Source organism: Leuciscus leuciscus, assembly GCF_965113295.1.
Source record: "Leuciscus leuciscus genome assembly, chromosome: 8".
In the NCBI taxonomy this organism is placed as follows: Eukaryota; Metazoa; Chordata; class Actinopteri; order Cypriniformes; family Leuciscidae; genus Leuciscus; species Leuciscus leuciscus.
The window spans coordinates 11,817,204-11,837,256 of NC_138732.1; the positions used below are offsets into that span (position 1 = coordinate 11,817,204).

A 20,053-nucleotide genomic window follows, 5' to 3' on the forward strand; every position below is an offset into this window, starting at 1 on the left:
TACCTAGGCAACCGAGTGAGCCGGTACACACATGACGCAAGTGTATTTACCTGCCGCTGGTACACTGATTACAGTGCGCTTCTGTTCTGTGTTTACTTTTTGCCGCATTACTAACCGGAGCAAAGTAAAATTCCGCAGCTGCTGAGAAACCAGTTCCTTTAGGATCATTGAGATGAAAGGTAAGTTTGATTTCTAACATTATTCTCTCAACGGACATATACATCGATAGTCTAGTGTTATAATTGATTTGCGTTTGGTGCACTGTGGAGTGGGTAAAACGTTTTTTAATGGCTGGCTAACATATACCATTGACTCGCGCTAGCCTAGCATCGGCTAACTATCCAAATATAAGGACTGGATAATTTTGAAAAAAAAAATGTCTCCACTGATGAATAGCAACCAGGCTGACTTAAAAATGAGGTCCGATGTCAAAAATCCCGAACCACCCCTTTAATAATTTTGATCATTTGTTTATTTTAACCAATTTAGTTAGTTAGTTACTTAGTAAGTTAGTTTAATGTTATTTTTTTTCTTATTTTATTTTATTTTATATTTTTCCTCTAAACTTTTACACAGACACACTGGGGGTCTCCAGACCCCAGTTTTTTAAAACCACTGAGTTAAGGCATGAAAATGTTCCATATCCCATCTTAATCTAAATGTTACCTCGTATGTGTGCCTGACTTAAAAACAACTGCAATCTAATGCACTCGCCATCATCACGGTAACACATATGGATCCTTTTCCTTAGCTTTATCTTTATTTCCTCATGGTGCTCATTATTCCTTAATTGATTCAAAGTAGATTTCTTGCCATTGAGTGTGGGGTTCTTATTGAAAGCATTAGTTTTAAACCCACAGTAGATTGGCATCCTCCTTTGTCTGCTCTAATTAGCTGAGCTGTGATGCATTGTTTGTTTCAAAAGGCTTCAAATGCTCCGCTTGACTTAACCTAGACAGTTCGTTGTTTATTTGTGTAATCATGTCTTTTTGTTTTATTACAGGAGGGTAATGAGAAGCTCCAAAAGATGGTGGGCAGCTGTCCTGCTCTTGGGGGCAGCGCTGATCGCAGAGGCACGTCCAAGCAAAGAAGAATTTAGCCCGCTGGCGTATCGACCTCTCGTCAGATTCCGTCACAAGGTATCGATCTTTCCTATTTCATTAGCCATCCCTTTACAAGAGGAGACTCCTTTGTGGCCGGTTACGACGCTAATTACTATGGAAATCCGCATGGCATCGAGCGCTTCTGGTTTGATTATTGTCACATGGCGATTCATTATTATTCTTTTGCTCATGAACCAAACATCAGATATGCACAATAATATTTAAACTAAAAAGTATTGGATCTATGCCACTGGACATTTCAAACTGCAGGCGAAAACTCCTGCTGCGCTGACATCATGATGAAACAGCACAGCGTGATTGTGTAATTGAATGTTTATTGACTGGCCGTTGCAGCGAGCTTTGTGGACACACACAGTCAGATACCAGCAATTGAGGCGTAATGCAGCACTAACAAGCTCCACTGCTTCCCTCTTCTCTTTTTACTTCATCACCTCCATGAGCAACCGTTCATATTATGTAACGGATCAATTAAACTCCGACTGAGGGAGGGCACTGACTGACAGAACAGGGACTCATGGGAACACTTTCCTTTTATATCAACATAAACAGCTGGGAAGGGGGTCACAAAAATGGTCCCTTCAAGACATGTTTATTTTTCAGTTACCTGAAACTCATGGGGTGTTTTCATACTAAACCTTTTGGTGCAATGTCTGTTTGACGTTTGACACGAGAGAGAAATGTGGTCTGGAGTAAATTGAGTAAATAAATCGTTATTGATTATGTAAATTTTACATCTTTGCATGCTCCCTGTCACACTCATTACACTATAATGCATTTCTCAGAGCTTCTTGTCTTCAAAGAAATGATCTTTGGAGAGCATCTTTCATTCTTTTCATCTCTTGCAATACGTCTGCAGCTTTCAAACAGACAAACTGAAGTGGTGTTGTGTGCGTGTTAAGTTTTGCTGGTAAATCTAAAGGGACAAGTATAACTGGTGTCTTCTCCTCCTGAGTCATTACCTAGCTACAGTAAATAGCTGCCATTAGGTAATTACTGTTAGAGATGATGCAATCATGCCACTGTCCTGACCCAAATGTACAATGTGGAAAGAACCAAGCAATTCAACCAAATGTGAAAAAAAAACGAGTAAAAACACACCCAGGCTTTTAGAAAACTCTCCATTTCTCATGTGTTACCGTTTCAGACAGCTTTTAGTATTGTCAAGCTATCAAAATATTCCATTTATGAGTGAGGTTTTGTATTAAATATTATTTCATTAGAATTTGACAGATGGCATAGGCAGATATGCAGTGTTTCATTGATGACGAGCTTCCTGGGAATTTTTATTTCTTGTAAGACTGATACTAGAGCATTAATATCATGTCAGCCAGTTCAATTAATTATCTTATGTGCAGTGCAATTTAAGTCTGATTTATTTACAATGACTTGGAGGAAAAGAATGGAGTTAACAGGCTTTACATTTGTTTTGCATCTGAGAAATTGGGATAGTAAGAAGATGATGATGATGATGATGATGATGATGATGATGATATTACTATTATTATTTAATATTGTGAGTATCTGAGAAATGAGGCTACTACTAATATTAATAATAATAAATTATTATTATTATTATTATTATTATTATTATGAGCAGTGAGCAGCAATTGACATTAAATATGTAATGATTTTGGGCCCACCGGTGGGCCGGTGACACTTAAGAGGTTAAACATGGGGAACTCTTAAAATAATGTGGAGCTCAGTCTTAATGTGACCCACTAATAAAAGTGGAAGATAACTACTACTGTTGTAGTTATAAATGTTTTTCAAGTGCACATTTAACCTAATGACACTGTCATTAATTCTCTGAAGGTAACCTTGAATATCCCACTCCACTCAAGTATCAGTGCTGTTTGCTAATGCTCACAACCCTCTTATGTAGACATTCATTTAATAAAGCTGGAAATCATGAATGAAGATGCCCTTCGCTCTTCTCTTTCACTGTTAATTGCTAATGCTCTCATACATAACATTGCATACATAGTTGAAATGTGGGAACTGTGGGAACACGTGGTTGCCATTTTTCTTGCAATATCTTCCTTATCAGACCACAGTGTGTGGAAAATCCATTAAGTGCAAAACAAACAAACAAACTCCAGCCTCAGATAAGAATGTATTTGATGGCACAAACCAGAAACAATATTAGTAATTATAATTATGCTTAGTGGTTGTGTTATATATGAATCTTATATCAAGGGTCATATGAGTGGGGTTATCATGGAGATTTCCAGCAATATGAAATCATAAAGATGGCTGGCTAGGGTAAGGCAACTGACGTAGCGTTTCAAATGGGGGGAGGTGTGTTGGACGAGGGCTGCAGGGTTGAGCCTGTTTTTCTGGCACGGGCACAGAGATAAGCAGTGACCCCATTAGCTTTCCCTCAACTCGGCCTGCTTCAATCATCATGAGTAATTCAGCTTATAGTATGAAGCTTTGTCCTGCTCTGCAAAAGCCAATCTCCTGTCATAGCCAAAGGTTTAATTCACAGTAGCCCCATCCTTCCTCTACCTCCACTCAGATTATGGCCCAAATTTAGACCAATCAAAAAGCTAGACTTTTGAGTGACAGATGGAGCACATGTAAGATAAAGCAAGTAGGGCGGGGTCTTGTAGGATCTTATTATAGCTGTGATTTCATTTCTGTAGTTCAGTTGCGTAATTGATGTACAATTGATTCCAGGAAGTTAATCTATTCACCAAGCCTCAAAAGTCTTCAGAGAGTCACAGCAGAATGAATGAGCTGTTACCGTGAGCTAAATGCTCTCTCTACTATTGCAGGAATGTGACTTTAAGATAACATGAAATGAATAACAGTTCATGGCAATTATACTTCTTCCTCAATACATTGAATCAAGAAATAACCACTGTATACTTACATTTTAAATAAGAACTGCTAGGTCAGATGGTGAAAAAAGGAAACAAAATGGTAAGTAAAAGAGAAAAATCTGGAAAGACCACTCAAGTACACCATTGTAAGTGCGTAACTGAAGGTCTTTATGCTCGAGTTAAGAAGGTGCTGTTGTGAAACTGTCTTTGTCACTGGCACAGGAAGGGGAGGGGCTAGCAAAATTGGTTTCAATTTTGGACAGATTGGACAACTGGCTCCAAAGTCCTTGGAAAACAGAGAGAAAGCTTGTAATTTCCTTCCTCATGGTAATCACTCGAAATTAATATCCTCACCAATTATTTATCTTAAAAGAATAATCCCTCTAGATATCCAAATCATCTTGTTGATCGATTTATATCAAGACCAATTACTGATATATTTACTGATTTTATTTTAACTCGACTATACAACAAAAGTTTTAGTCACCATTTTTCCTCATACATACTCACACACTGTAATTCATTAAGCAATAGTTCATTATTTATCACTAACACTTTGTCTAGACTAAAAACAATAAAACTTAATATAAACAGTGATTCTGTCTACAGTGGATGCGACACGACGTGACCCGAGCGACAATCTTCGACAGTAAACTGATGCCTCGTTCTGTTTATGACGTACTGACACGAAGGACAAATGCTCTGCAACTGTCGCATCCAGTGTAGACAACCTTTAGCTGTTGCAGTGCGACGTGAGAAACAACGGTCGCGTCCGGTGTAGACACGATGTTAGTGAAAGTACAAAATACTTTTTGCACATCAATTGTCATTGTATTGTAAGGAACAGCTTATAAATATTAATCTCATGTTGTATTTTACAAGAAAATGATGACCAAGTTTTCATTTTGGGTCGGCTAAAGCTTCTGGTTTAGAATTTTGTTACCCTTTTTCTTTTGTTTTTCATCTTATGACACTGTTGTATGTCTTCCCTAGAAGCAAAATGATAGCTTACATTAGCATTTCCCATTTGTCTCTAACGGTGGAATACGGCATTCTTTAACCTTTAGAAATAGACTTCGTTGAGAGACTGCCGTACCCTGGCTGGTCTGAATAAATGAATCATTTAACTCGTACTGACAAATAATTCAGGCACCAACATTTTAAAAGAATGTTTAGGCTTTCTATGGCAATATGCCATCGGAATTATGTGGCCTATAACATACTTTTAAAGAAAGAAAGGAGCAGCAGTTGATTAAATAAAGTCACATTGTTAATTTAATAATGCAATTTTATGTAGAAGTACAATAGGAATCAGATGTATGTGGGGTGTGTAAAACATTAAATATCAAGTGTGTGGATGTCTGTGATCAGGACTCAAATGACATTCTATACTGTAAATGTATTGTAAGTATTTTTTTCTCTCTGTTCTTGTTCCAGCAGGATGGGATCTCAGAGAGTTTACGGATTAAAGGTATGTACAATCCCCACTTCTCTCTCTTCCCACCCTTTTTAGACACTAAATATGGACCAAAGGGTACTAGTATTTTACCATTGTGGTCTTTGAAGTACTTTGAAGTGAATATGGTTATGATTTTGTACTTTGTTATTCAGTATCTGTATTGAGAATTGAGAATTTGTTAGCATTGAGAATTTGTAAGCATTTTGAACTAGAGAGTATGTATTAATTCATGTATCCCTTAAAAAAAGCTGCATGATGCCAGTATTTGGACTGAATGCATGTTTATTTTGTGTGAAGCAGTATTGGGTACTCAATCAAGCAGCATATAGCCACATTAATTATCATGCTAGCAAACTGTCTGTGGTTTAAGGTGTAAATCATGTGTTGGCTTTTGCCCAGCAGTCATCTGTAATTAGGATGGCACAAGAGTTAGTCAGATGATGCCAAGAACCTACAGAGAGTGCTGAGATGTGAAAAATCCATCTCACTCCTCAGACTCTGTGTGAGGTGAAGTCCCACCATAAATTTTATCTCAGGTCAGCTCAAAGGTGCTTGTGTTAGCAGCTCCTTTGGCTACAGGTAATATAATCAGACTTTAATAGAGAAGCAGACTGTATTACTGCAGAAGGTCAAAGCTGAGTTGGCATTGTGATAAAAGAAAGGATCTCACTTATCTACAGCTGTTCAACCAAATGGATGCTCTCTGTTTTGTCTTCTCTGCCTTTTTAAAGTCAGTGAGCTTGTTTACATGTGCATCGATGTGCTGATAACTCCCAAAAACCAGCTTATGGAAATAACTTGTTGTCCTGGTTATATGCAAACCAATAACCCGGCAATGAAACTAATCTATGTTTACAAGACTTTATTAATAAATCAGGTTATTTTGCGGTTGTGAATGTAATCATTATTGAATCTGACTAGTATTCCACATGTTATGTCAGTTGTGATGTTAAATAAATCATTAAAAACTGAAGAGTATTCCAGTGGGAAAACTTACAGACTCATATATTGTCCTCTCAGGCAGTTACTCATGCAGAACTTTGATTGAACCACTTCTACTTCGGCTGCTTGAGATGAGAACGCATTTTTATAATAACTTGGGTCAGGAAAGAGTCAGAGTTTGCAATATATTTCCTTGAAATACTCTGAATGCGCTTAAAGGCACACTATACAAGATTTGTACCTTCGATATAACAGCTTCAAAACCATTTCGATGGTAAACGAACTTGTAGTAGGGCGAATCATCCCGATAGCAAAGCAAGGGGGGACGCAGCTGGCAAAACCAGCAATGCAAGTTTGAGAGGTGGCGCCCCGACAAATCTTGTGAGAATCACGACTTGCTTTACGGCACAACGTCACATACATCAACAACATAAAAAGCAGCCTCTATGGAAGACACTAGCACGCATTTCAGACGTGAATCACGGCAGAGTCGACGAAGAAAGCGCGGTCGGAAGAGTGCAGAGACGGCAGAGACGGCACTCTAGGGGTCACTGTTTGAGAAAAACGGAAACTGCATAGTGTGCCTTTAAAGGGTTAGTTCACCCAAAAGTGAAAATTATGTCATAATTTACTCACCCTCATGTCGTTTCACACCTGTAATGCTTTCGTTCATCTTCAGAACACAAATGAAGGTGTTTTTAATGAAATCTGAGCATTTTCTGTCCCTCCATTGACAGATTACGCAACTACAACTTTAAAGCATCAAAAAGTTAATTAAAACTAATCAATATGAATTGAGCGGTTTAGTCCAAATTAACAGATTTAATTTAGGCTTTTATTCACATAGAGCACTCATCAATGCACACATCAGTTGTGGTAAACAGAAGCTCAAGCATACTTGCTTGATTTGGGATAACTAAGGTTCGATCTCGTGTGTTACGCAGCACGTTTGAGCTTCCACAAGAACCATTTTTGTTATTTCATGTCAAGCAGGTTCGGTTGAGCTTCTGTTTATGTCCGCTGAGGAATAATAAAAGCTTAAATTTTCATATTTTTGTGTGAACTAACCCTTTCAATCCGCATGTAAGGATGCTTTTCTCTCACATATCAAACAAGCGCAGTTCAATAAGCTGAAAGAATGCAGGTTAATGCGTTTAAATACTAGGAGAATGTATGGGGCAAAAATCTAGCTTTGTTGATCGGTTTATGCTTAAGCCATTTATGACCTTACTCCGATAAGGAGGTAAGCAGGTTAATGCGTTTACATGACCACATGCATTTTGGCTTATTAAGCATAATCAGGTTAAGAATGTGCATAATAAACATACTCAGTGTGAAATCAACATTGACCCTATGTACTTTTTTTCATTCATGTTCCTTGTTGTGAACGGTTAATCTCTGCTTGTTATTAAAATGTTCTTCATAAATTTGAATTTAAATTGAAGAAGTTACTCGTCCTCTAAAATAACTTATGTTTTTATTTTATCACACAAAACCTATTGGATAATGTTGGCCAACAACCTAATGGCTAATTATTAGTCATTGTTTTAGCAAACTCACATTAAGTCCATCCAATCAGTTTTAATTGGAGAAAATCAAGCCCCGCCCCTATTTTTCTAAATATTTTCCCCCTCTTTGAAGATAATACTTAGTGCATATATTTTGGACACATTCGAAAATCTTCATTAGCCTAACAAAAACGGATTCTCATAATCCTAACAAATGCGTGAAATAGTTTTTTTTCTTCTTCAGAAAACCAATGTGGAAACGCTCAGACGGCTTGTCCTCCTCTCCACTTAAGATTCTGTCAGAAAATAATTTTTGAGGGGCCGTTTCAATTATTTATTAATCATTTTAATTATTCAGTCTAATTACTCCATGTTTAAGTGGATTAAATTCTGACTTAGGTATATTAACTTAATGGAGGTTTTGGAAGATTCCTCCTGTGACTGTGTGAAAGTCTTTTGATGAAGTTGATTTATTTCTTTTGATGAAGCTCATCTATTGAATAATTATTTCAACTTTTGAAGTACATTAAGCTTTAGTGGTGAATACATTCACTACAGTCAAGACAAACTGCTTTTGGCTTAATTTGTGACATGGCAAATGTTGCCTGCTTTGTGAATTCAAAGTGCAGAATACAAAATATAGCTGGAAATAATATGAAGCCAAATGAAATTGGCTGTCAGAATTTGGAAAAGAGAAAAACTAAGAAAGCCTGCACAAGCGCATAGCAGAATGCCCTGTAAATGGAATCTTAAATGAAGTGGTTGGCATATCCAGCTGAACTCAAAATATCTCACTACTGAGGTTGAAATTACATCTTTTTGGGCTGAAGAGTAGCTTTTTTAAATAGTATGAAAATTGGAGGTAGTGTATTTGGACCACCAGCCACTCGACACTATTACTCATACCCAGCTCTCATAGCATGCAGGCAAGTTCTTTACTTCTCACACAAAACTTTCAAAGACAAAAGCTTTCTTTCTTTTTTTTTTTTTTTTTTTTTTTCAAATACAAACATGACAGGGTGTGCCAATAAAGCTCTTAGCATGTTCATAGCACAAAAGCAGGCCTGGTCCCCTGATCCTAGATTTCAATATATTGTATCAACTTTATCATTACGATACGATTAAATAATTGGCCTGCAGTCAATTAAACATTTTGAAATGCTAAACGCTTTAGCTCTAAATTGTATGTTAATCCTGAAATCTCTTTAGCTTCTTCGGGATTCCTTTTCACTTTTTGAAAAGGAACATTACATTGGTGTCTGGTGAGAATGGTGCTAGACTTACTATCGGGCTGCAGTAGTTTTACTTGACTAAATCTCTTATGGGCAACTTCCCACCATTCATCAGCTACTGAACATCCCATGTGTACTTGTTCATGTACGATCACTTAATGTAACTGAATTCTATTTATGCAGATTTTTGCTAAATGCTGTATTATTTTGCATGCCTGAAGAGGAGAGGAAGATGATTTTTTTGTAATTGGATGCTTGAAAGGGCCCGATACTGAGCTCATGTCGTAAAAATGCTCCGATACCAACAACTGATACCAGGCAGCGTTTGTACACTTGTGTCCAGATAAAGAAACACTGACAACAGAGAGTACAATGGGGATAAAAAAAGATGGCTATCTTTGAAGTAAATGTATCTTATTAGTGGAATATTAAATGAAATATAGGAACACCTATGGCTGTGGTGCGCGAGCTGATAAGAGAAAAATGTGCAGTGGATTGAGCGTGCAGCAGCACAGATGCGCGAGCTGATCGAGCGCATCACTTTTTCACAGACGTCAGTGGAAAGTTTGTAGTCGATGTCAATTGCAAAGAAAGTAACACGAGGCATGTAGCTTATTATTAACGTTAACTGACGAGAGAGAGAGAGAAAGAGAGAGAGAGAGAAAGAGAGAGAGCGCACTTCTGTTGAATGCTCTTGATTGCTGATTGTTCACTCAGCACGTGTTATTTGGATTTAAACTAAATTGTATATGTAAGTAAAACATGTTACCTGATTTATGTAGAACGAGTGGTTCCCTACATTATTACTTACAGGATGTTTGCAGGCCAAGAAGTGTCACATAAAAAGAAGTTCCAACACAAACATCCAAAGCGCGCGCCCCGACAACTAACGTATCAGACTGCGCGCAAATACTGAATTGAATTGTCTTTTACGTCTTGCGCTTGAACGGACGAATTCACACAAAATTATGTAAAAACGTCTGTCTTGGCAAGTATCCTAGTTAACAAAGTCGGTTAGCCTATATCTCAAGTGAACGTAGACAGTATTCAAATGGTGTACGTGCGTTCAGTCTTAAAAGGGGCCGCAATCTAATAAACCTGCTGCTGTGTTTTAATGTTCAAACACTGTTTAATGTTCAGTCAAACTAAATAACTAAATAAATAAAAAGATCCATCTATACTTAATTTATACAGTAATGAATATGCAGTGTTTTTTTCACATTTGATTGATTACTGTAGTTTTTGTTTTATTTAGGCTATTTATTTATAAATTAAAATGGGGCCAAAATTTGCCCCATTACTTCCATTGTAAGTGCCTGACTGTAATCTCGATTTTTGCTTCTACTTCTTTCTTTTTTTTAAAGATGAATCTAAATTATTTTGTGAGCTAATCAACACAATATCACAGATTAAGCTTAAAACTGGAGTATTCCTATAAGAGCAGGCCACAGCGGCCAGTGTGGTAAAAGTCTGAGCACTATTATTTCTCAAATTGGTATTTGACCATTAAGACCTTTAATTTAATTCCAGAATAAGTGTTCAACTCAGTAGGAAAAGTTAATATTGAATTTCATGAATATTCATTAGCGGGAAAAAGCCAATGAAGCATGAGGGTGTCTAATTTCAACAAAGGGATTTGCACATGGAAGGTAATGAATCTCAAAAGACTCATATGGGAGATGAACGCTTCTGTTGTTGCTCTTAACAGATGTTGTCTCAGCGACATTGCCAGAAAATCCAGACACCTCTTGCTGAGAGTGTTTTTAAAAGCCCCACTTTAGCGGTTCTTATAGCCCATCTACATATAATGCTAATAAATTATTCAAAGGGATAGTTCTTCCAAAAATTAAAACTGTCATGATTCACTCAACCTCAAGTTTTTACAAATCTGTATGAGTTTCTTTGTTCTGTTAAACACAAAATAATATATTTTGAAGAATGTTGGTAACCAGACAATTGACGGTAGCCATTGACTTCCATTGTAGAATTAAAAATACTATGGAAGTCAATGGCTACCGTCAGCTGTCTGGTTACCAACATTCTTCAAAATATCTTCTTTTGTGTTCAACAGAACAAAGAAACTCATACAGATTTGATGACAAAACTATCCTTTTAATGCAAATTTAGTATTCATCTAAAAGCACAAGTAATCACTTCACAAAGTACAAATAAGACTATTTCATACTATTCTTTTATTTCTCCTCCAAATGTGGAGTTTAGTTGGCGCCAAGAAAAATGTATCTCAGTTTTTCTATTGTTGCAGTTCTGGTGCATCTGGCCGGGACTGAATCTTGCCAACTCAGTAAAGTAAACTGCAGTGGTGGCATACTATAGAAATAGACAACTAAATGAATGGTAGACTATATGAATAAACAAGACAGTGATATTTGCTCATTTAGACATCTAAGAAATCTAAACTTTTTTCCGTAGTAATGGATGCCTGCTGCTCTTTCTATCTCTCTGTCACTCCTTTACTCACTTTGTTTTTTACCCCTTTTTCAAGTGGCTGTTTTGGAAGTTGTTTAAAAAGCCACTTGGACTCTTTTCGAAAACCTAGTGAGCTGTCCGTGCCTACATTGGCAGCTGTCTTCTAAGGCGGCATTCTAACTGAAATGGAACCTCATAAGTGACTAATTTGGAACGTTCTGCATTTGCAGCAACTCAGCATGCTATACAAATAGCACATAAAATGCACAAAAGACTATTGATTTCAACAGAATTTGATGTGGGAATGTTATTAAAAAAAACAAAAAAACAACAACGTGGCACAACATCCTAAATATTAGGTTAAATAGTTCATTTTTTAATTAGATGAAATGTATTTATCAGTGCTTTTCAGCATTATTTAATTAATATTTCAGTGCACTATGGGAGAGCGTCTATTACCCTACATAGGTAACTCACTAGATTTTACATTTTTGTGCGTGTCACGGATCCGTGTTATGTGACCGTATGCTTCCGTGTTATGTGACAATACCTTTTGTAGTTTTTCATGTTGATTTCCCTTTCATTGTCTCCTCCAGGTGTCTTCTTACCTCATTATCTTAAGCTTGTAATGGTGTTGTTTGCTTCCACTTGTCTTGTCCCTAGTCCCTTGTTCGTTTTGTTTTGCTTTGACTTTTGTTTCTTACATTAAAACCACTGCAGTTAGATCCACATCTCTGCCTGCCTTCTCTCGCTCCGCTCATTACAATTGATTTATTTTAATACAATTTGTATTATTATTATTTATTTATTTACATTTTTTTACTCAGATTTTCTTTTCCACAGACCCCCTTGTTCTACAAGAAACTCTTGAAAAACCCTGAAAGAGTATAGATGATGCATACAGTGATAGTCGGTGGAATTGCTCAATGGCATAGAAATGGTTTAATGCTATATGAATTAGCAGGGTGAGGTTTCTGCGGGGTGTACAATTACTGAAGCATGGTGGTGCCTCATAAATAGTGTAACTCAGTGGGACTTAATGACTGCTGCATTTTAATGGGGTTTAACTCCACTCGCTGTACAGATCTTAACACTTTACAGATTCCACCTCTGAGCTTGGATTGATCTTGTAACCATTGACTTTGCCACAGTGTTGCTTTCTATTGAACACCATATCTACTGCTTTATGGGAACCAGTCTATAATGGCACCTGGCTTGTCATTAGCTGTAGGATGCCTTTATACTCTTATAGTCAGTTTGTAATTTCTTAAAGTTCAGGCAAAAGTCAATTGGACTAAATTTGCATTCAAACAGTCATTGTGTCTGCATGGTTGTTGTTTTTTCATAGAAGATCTTTTGAGACTGATTGAAGATAAACAATGTTGCCATCTAATGGTCGTTCATTTTCTTTTTCATTGATGATCTAAACATTAATAAGGAAGATAACGGTAGAATAAATGGTTGTCTTCAACCTTAAAGAGGGAAACAAATTGTCCTTGATCCTTTGAAGTCTTATACAGTGTACTATGAAAGCTTTCTGTAACCTTCAGAACTTAAAGCATCATCCCCAGTTAATAAAGACAATTCATTGAAACTAAGCTATATATTTGGTAATATATTGTTTATAATTTATATACATTTATAAATGTATTATATAATATATAAGTATATTTATAATGATAATGTATTTATTATAAGGTAAATGTATTTATTATAAGGTATATTATTATTTATAAGGTGTGTAGAATATGCAATCTCTCATTAGATATAAGGACAACATTCCTGCAATTCAAATTCACAGAAACATTCCCATTATTGACTGAGTTTGGCTCAATCTCAGAGCTAAAAGGATGAAAAAGAAATGAAAATTCAGCATTTGTTCCCTTTGAGAAGTGTATTCTCTTTGAGGCACAGTAAGTTGCTTGCGTTGGGTAAATGTGATTAAAGGCCTCTATGAGGAAACATTATTGAATTCTTCATTTCTATATGAAAAGCTCTCTGTTCAATCACTGTAATATACCAGCATTACGATGTATGAGAGAACATCTTTACATCTTGAGATATCAAATAAGCTTGACTTAAAATTAAATTACTATAATAGTACTTGTGAACTGAAATTTAGGGGTCAGAGTTTAAGGGTCAAACTTTGTTTGAAGCGCTTCATCATAGAGTGATATTTGTGTTTATTAATAATTCAAATGCGCTAATTACAGTGCATGCAGTGGCAATGTTTATTGTCCTTCTAAGGCATCTCGTTGCAGTTTGTTATTGTGTTCCGTAGCTGCTCTCGTTCCTTTCGACAGATTTATTAGAGCTGATCAGTGTCAGGTAATAAAGGAAAATAAAATAATAAATGAGAAATAATGCCACAACTGATTCAAAGTGACGTGCCTCGGAGGAAGCAGATCGCAGATCATTACGCCTGAGATGCTGCGCCGTCTCACTTTAATTTAGCCAGTGCTGAGACGTGAATCGTTGTGCATAGTGATTGTACTGAAGCATGTTTAATGAATGAAAACCGGGAGCACATCAAACTTAGTGTTTTTCCACCTTTTCCATAGCGAAGCGGTCTATAAATACGGCTCCTCTCAGCCAGGTGCTTTAATACAACCCCCAGAGTGATGAGAACCCATCGTTTTGTGATATCTCAGTCTGCACTCCGGCAACGACTCCGGGAGAGATTTGGTTTGTTTAAAAGAATCGCAGAGTAGTTGGTAAAGAGAGAGCAGATGGAGGAGTAATGGCAGGCAGGTGAGCGCAGCGTGTTTCTGTGTTGTCTTTCATGAGGAGTTTGAAGTGTTGTTTGAAGGCTGTTTATCCGGATGTTTCCTCTGTTTTGGAGGTGCAGAGTCCACAGAGGCTTCTTAAAGGGCTGCAGCGAGCCGAGCTGAAAGCTGCCGAGTGTTGTTTACTACATTACCCAGAGTCCCTAAGGACCGGCTTCTGTGCTGGAAAACATCAGATGGTCTGGGACTCGCACCTTTGGTGGTGACAAGAGAATGAAACGATCACGCTGTGTTAAGAGGAAAGAGACAAAACCCATGTGTTTAAACAAAGGCTCTGAAAGTTTGACGTGTCACCGCTCATTCAAGCGCTGCTGTGTCAGTGTTTAGTTGAAAGCCTTTACGCAGACTTTGAAAACACTTTAATGCCAAATTCACTGAGAGCAACTAAAGTGAGGTTTTTTTTCTTTTTTAATGACCTAAATCATTCATCTTAATGTGTAGGATGTTTTCAGGCTATGTTTTTTTATATATATATTTAAACAAAAGTAAAAGTAATAAAAAGTGGCCAGTGGCTATATCCAAATTCATTATTGTTTGAGCATGTGCATAAAAGAAAGTGCAATTTTATTTTCGAAGAACAAAGATAAAACACAGCTCTGATAACAGTATATATTGTATAGTCAGGGATATTCATTGTACTTACTGTATTACTAACAGACTCAAGGCTCTTATATTTGAACACATATAAAACATTTTTCCGAAGATTCGATTCAGTCAATCTTGTAGTAGCCCTGGAAATTAAAGAAAACATTAAGAAATGAAGAAATAATTAAGAAAACATTGCCTCACTTCAGACAAATGTTGTGCATCTAACTCCAAGTTGTGTAGCATTGTGTGTAGAAAGTTATTCTTGCTGTCTTTTTATCAGTCTGATTCCAGAGGTATTTTTTACAATTCTTTTTCCTTCATAAGAGAACTCCATAGGGATTTCAAATTTTGTCACAAACCAAAATATGCCACAAACACACACACACACACACACACACACACACACACACACACACACACACACACACACATTGGTACTATCAGTATCAGTATGAGGACATTCCATTGACGTAATGGTTTTTATACTGAGCTAATGCCATTGTCTAGCCCTAACCCTAAACATACCCATCACAGAAAACTTTCTATGTTTTTACATTTTCAAAAAACATAATTTAGTATGATTTATAATATTTTCCTCTGGGGTTCCCCATAAGGTCAAAAATTACTAGTATTACTATCTTTGTGGGGACATTTGGTTTACATTTTTATTGTTATGTAATGTCACACACACTCACACATATACAGAATAGTAGCATTGATTAATAACCTCGGAGCTCATGGTAGGTCTGCCTTGAAATGATTATACAGAATGGTTAAAAGTCAGTTTCTCTTTGGAGAAAAAGATTTTTTTCTTCTGAAACCAGACACTGCTCAATTTATCATCACAAATGGCTTTGTGCAGACGGATATCAATTACAATAGCTAAGATATGACAAGCATTCACGACTCTTCTCCACTGTGTTGCTCTTTCGCACAGCTATTAGAAAATATTCACAAATACAGAGTGACTGATGCGCTCGTCCTTTATTTTGTCTGGCAGTCTTCGGGTGTACATCTGTATGAATAGATATTACTGTATCTGTCTCTGAAGCGCTGTGCTGTGCTCTTATTAGTTATCATGCATGTCATGGAACTGCTATAATCAGCACCTAAGGGCTGACACTAGGTTCAGAGACCAGCCGGGAGAGCGGAGCTCAGTTATTGCTCAGTCATGGCTTTGCTGTCGGTGTCAGGTAGAGGAATCGTTCCCCGGTGAAGACCGCTGCATTGCTTTGACCTCTTCAGGTCATCGGAATTTGTCTTCTGTTTCTGCTGCTGTCAACTTTTTGTTGGCTCACTTTTTTGATTACTACTTCTTTTGTACTGTTACATCAGTGCAGACATTGATCATTTTTCCATTATTATATGGCACTCTGTTTAGGATTCTCGCGATGGCTTTTACTGGGATGAAAAGTCCATGTTTGATGGTGGGCAGATGAAAGCCGGACACCACACCTTCACCCAAACCCTTCATCAGAATCAAGCGTTACTTCTCTCGCTCTCAGACTCTCTCTTTTCTCTTTGAAAAGCTGACTCATCAATAACAAATCGTTGCGACTGAATTAGTCATTTGTCTTTGATGTCACCGTGGTCACGGCGAGGCACTGTGTGCATACCAATCAGACACTATCTTGGCTTCTGTCCACCCTGCTGGCAAAAGCCAATTTTCTCTTTTTACTACAACAACCTGCTGGGAGAAGGTCGTAATTATGTGGTACTTGATGAAAGAAGTCATAATTTATTTACACACATCTAAAAGGTCTCTAACTCTCTAAAGGACAGTGTGACTAAAAGCTATTTACTTAGTTTTCTGTGATGTATTGAACATGATTGTTGTGAATTTTGCTATAGAGTTTTGCATTGGGAATTGCACCCTTTACCAGCAAACGTTCATGAATTTATCGCTGTCATCAAGTTTCTTAATAAATACACATTCATTTTCTTACTGTGCAGTTAATGCAACCAAAATATTTTTGTTTATATTTTCATTTAATTAGATGTAATGTAATTAGATGTAATGATATATATATATATATATATATATATATATATATATATATATATATATAATATTGATACTATATATTGATTGACTGAAAAAATATATATACAATACAATCAAAAGAAAATTTCAAAAGAATTTCAAACAAACAATAGTCCTTCTTTCATTTTTTTTTTTTCATTTTTTTTTTTCTTCTGCAGGAGGGGTGGAGCTCATATCTCTGTAATTGATAATTAGTGGAAGCGTGCTAGAGTTCAGGCTATGCTATGTTTTATTACAGTCATACATATTTTCTGCCAGCATTGTCAAAACCACTAATACAAAGCTACTGTGGCAAAACAAAACAATCGTGAGATTGTTCATAACTTCTCTAGCTCAACTCTTTTTACGGTGCTTTATTTTATAAAGTTTGTGTTTTAAAATACAGTAAGTTCATTGCTTAGTTGGATGTGGGATGAAACACATATTTAAACTTTGATTCCATGATATGAAAAAGAAAACAATGACATCTAATGAAGTAAAGTGAATGAACATGGCATGTTTCTTCGTGTAACATTACAAATTAACATGATTTCCCCTGTATTTGCCGTGTCTTTGCAGGGTTCCTTGGTCAGAATGGCTTTCCTGGGCCCTGTGAACATAAGTACTGTGGTTTGGGGAAGCACTGTGTGGTTGACCGAGAAACAGGTGAAGGAGAATGTCAGTGTCTGGATCGCTGCAAACCACATTACAAACCTGTGTGTGGATCTGACGGCAAACTCTACCAGAACCACTGTGAGCTTCACAAAGCTTCCTGTATGGCCCATCAGAGAATAACCATCATGCACAGCGAGGAATGCTTCTACAAAGGTATAGAACCAATATGATTTGTTACGGTATATTGTCCATCATTGTCCAGCTGCAGCTGGATAAGTACTTTTTATGGTAACTGCACTTTTTTATATATATAAATTAATACTTTTACTCAGCAAGGATGCATTAAATTGATCAAGATTGTAAAGACATTTATAATGTTACCAAAAAAAATCTGTTCTCAAATAAATTCTCTCCTGTTGAACTTTTTATTCATTAGAGAATCCTGAAAAAATATTTCCACGAAAATATTAAGCAGTTTAATAAACTGTTTTCAACATTCACATTGATTTCATGTGACACTGAAGACTTGAGTTATGATGCTGAAAATTCAGCTTTGCCATCACAGGAATACATTACATTTTAAAATATATTCAAATGTTATGACAAGTTATTTTAAATTGTAATAATAATACTGTCTTTACTGTATTTTTTGATAAAAATAAATGCAGTCTTGGTAAGCATAAGAGACTTTTTTACAAAATCATGAAAAAATGATGTTTTAGTATTGAAGTGTTAGTGCTTTATTTGCGTGCAGCAATCATCTTTAATTGTTTTGTAACTTCTGAAAATGATGTGGAGTTATAAGAACAGCACATCCTGATGTGTGCAGCGAGGCAAAGGACATGTATTTGAGACATTTGATTCCAAGAAAGAGAGAGGCTGGTTTGGTTTGCATAATCACGATTCTCTGAAATTATGTCCAGCTCTAATGGACTAGTAATGACCACTAATGAATGAAACGTCCATATTGTTGTGCTTGTAAAATCTGATTTAGAATTAGGAACTTAACTTTCTTAAACCAGGATTCATTTTGAAAACAGTACAAATATCAGTTGTTACCCATTTGGATGATCATTGCTGTTCTGCTGGCTAATTTATTTATTTAAGTTTAATTTCTGGTTAAGAACCAAATTTATTGAGACAGCTTTACACTTTTGAAGATGACTTTAGTTTATATGAACATATTAAATGTGTCTGTTGAAGTAATGGACCTTCATTATTGTTCCAAACAAGTTGGTATATGAAAGATTTCAAAACAATGCTGAAATTGTACGTTCCCATAGCACAGTATATCATCTCTTTTTTTGTTGGGTTTTGTCAAGTGCACTAAGTGCAATACACCACCCTAACTACTTCATAAATGTGCAGGAAAATTCTTCAAACTCTTCATCTCTCCACTTCCACATTCTGACCAAGAAATCAAACCTCTAAACGCCCTCTCAAATCAAATCTCAGTCAAAGTATTTGGCCATCAGACGATGATATTGACATGCTTGGGCCAATCAGTGTAAGTTTGGGGAGCCAGAGAGATGAAAGGTTAGTGTAAAATAGATGATTGTCCTGCAAACATAATGTCGGATTGCAAAATTGCCCTCTAAAGATTTTTTTTTTTTTTTTTTTTTTTTTTTTTGTGCATTTACGTAACACGCCATTGCAGGATATTTGTCTAATTCGTTTTTTTTTTTTTTTTTTTTTTTACTGTCTATAATGTATGTGGTTTTAGAAAATGGTTGGTTTGTTCTCCTCAGTTGAAAATTTTAAATATTAAACTGTAGAAATTTGATAACTAGAGAGATGATTGGATTGGATAATTAAGCGTTCTAATTATCAGTATTGTATCAAATAGGCCCTAATGGTTTCCACAATGGCAGGTGCACTCACAGCATAATTTTTGTGCTTATTTTCAGGAGTTTTAAGAGCTTTGGAGGAAAATGTTTATGTTCTAAAAAGAAAAAGAGACAAAGTAGGCTGATGAACTTTGAAGGGAGGCTTTGATTCTGTGGGTGGAAGATGCTTGACTGCACTATCCCCTCCTGCTTTTTTCTTTATCTCTCTTTATTTCTCTCTCTCTCCCTTCAAATGAAAACAAGAGTAGAGCGTTCAGAATTAAATCAGATTCTAATGTGTATATATATTAAATCAAATAATATTGCAAATTAATTTTATATGTATACACATTTAATTTAATATATTAGAGCTGCACGATTCTGGATAAATTGAGAACTATATATATATATATATATATATATATATATATATATATATATATATATATTCCAAATGGGAAAGAAAAATACACATCATGCAAGATATATTCTCTGAAATCAAGTCTTGTTTCTCAGGTAAATGTATTTCGCTTACGGATATTTAGATGTTTTTTTGTTTGTTTACTAGAAAAGAGTAAATGCATTGGATTTGATTGGACTACAGATACATAATGTAAACATGTATAGATCAGTGAATGCAGAAGCATTTGTACCTTTTCATAATTAAGTAGACTGATTATTGTAAATACAAAAATAGT

General features: G+C 36.1%; 1 protein-coding gene and 1 long non-coding RNA gene across 3 annotated transcripts in view; one reads left to right on the forward strand and one right to left on the reverse strand.

Annotated features, from left to right (window-relative positions):
• Positions 1-20,053, reverse strand: part of LOC309504679 — a 360,274-nt gene that overhangs the window by 227,156 nt on the left and 113,065 nt on the right. The window lies entirely within an intron of this gene.
• The window catches only part of fstl5 (follistatin-like 5), a 123,264-nt gene that overhangs the window by 17,713 nt on the left and 85,498 nt on the right, over positions 1-20,053 (forward strand). The window contains exons 2-4 of one of the 2 annotated variants that reach the window (XM_082177858.1): positions 1,004-1,139; positions 5,387-5,420; positions 17,494-17,742. In XM_082177858.1, coding sequence (XP_082033984.1) covers positions 1,004-1,139; positions 5,387-5,420; positions 17,494-17,742 — 419 coding nt within the window. The remainder of the gene's footprint in view (positions 1-1,003; positions 1,140-5,386; positions 5,421-17,493; positions 17,743-20,053) is intronic. The other variant, XM_082177859.1, reaches the window with a different exon arrangement.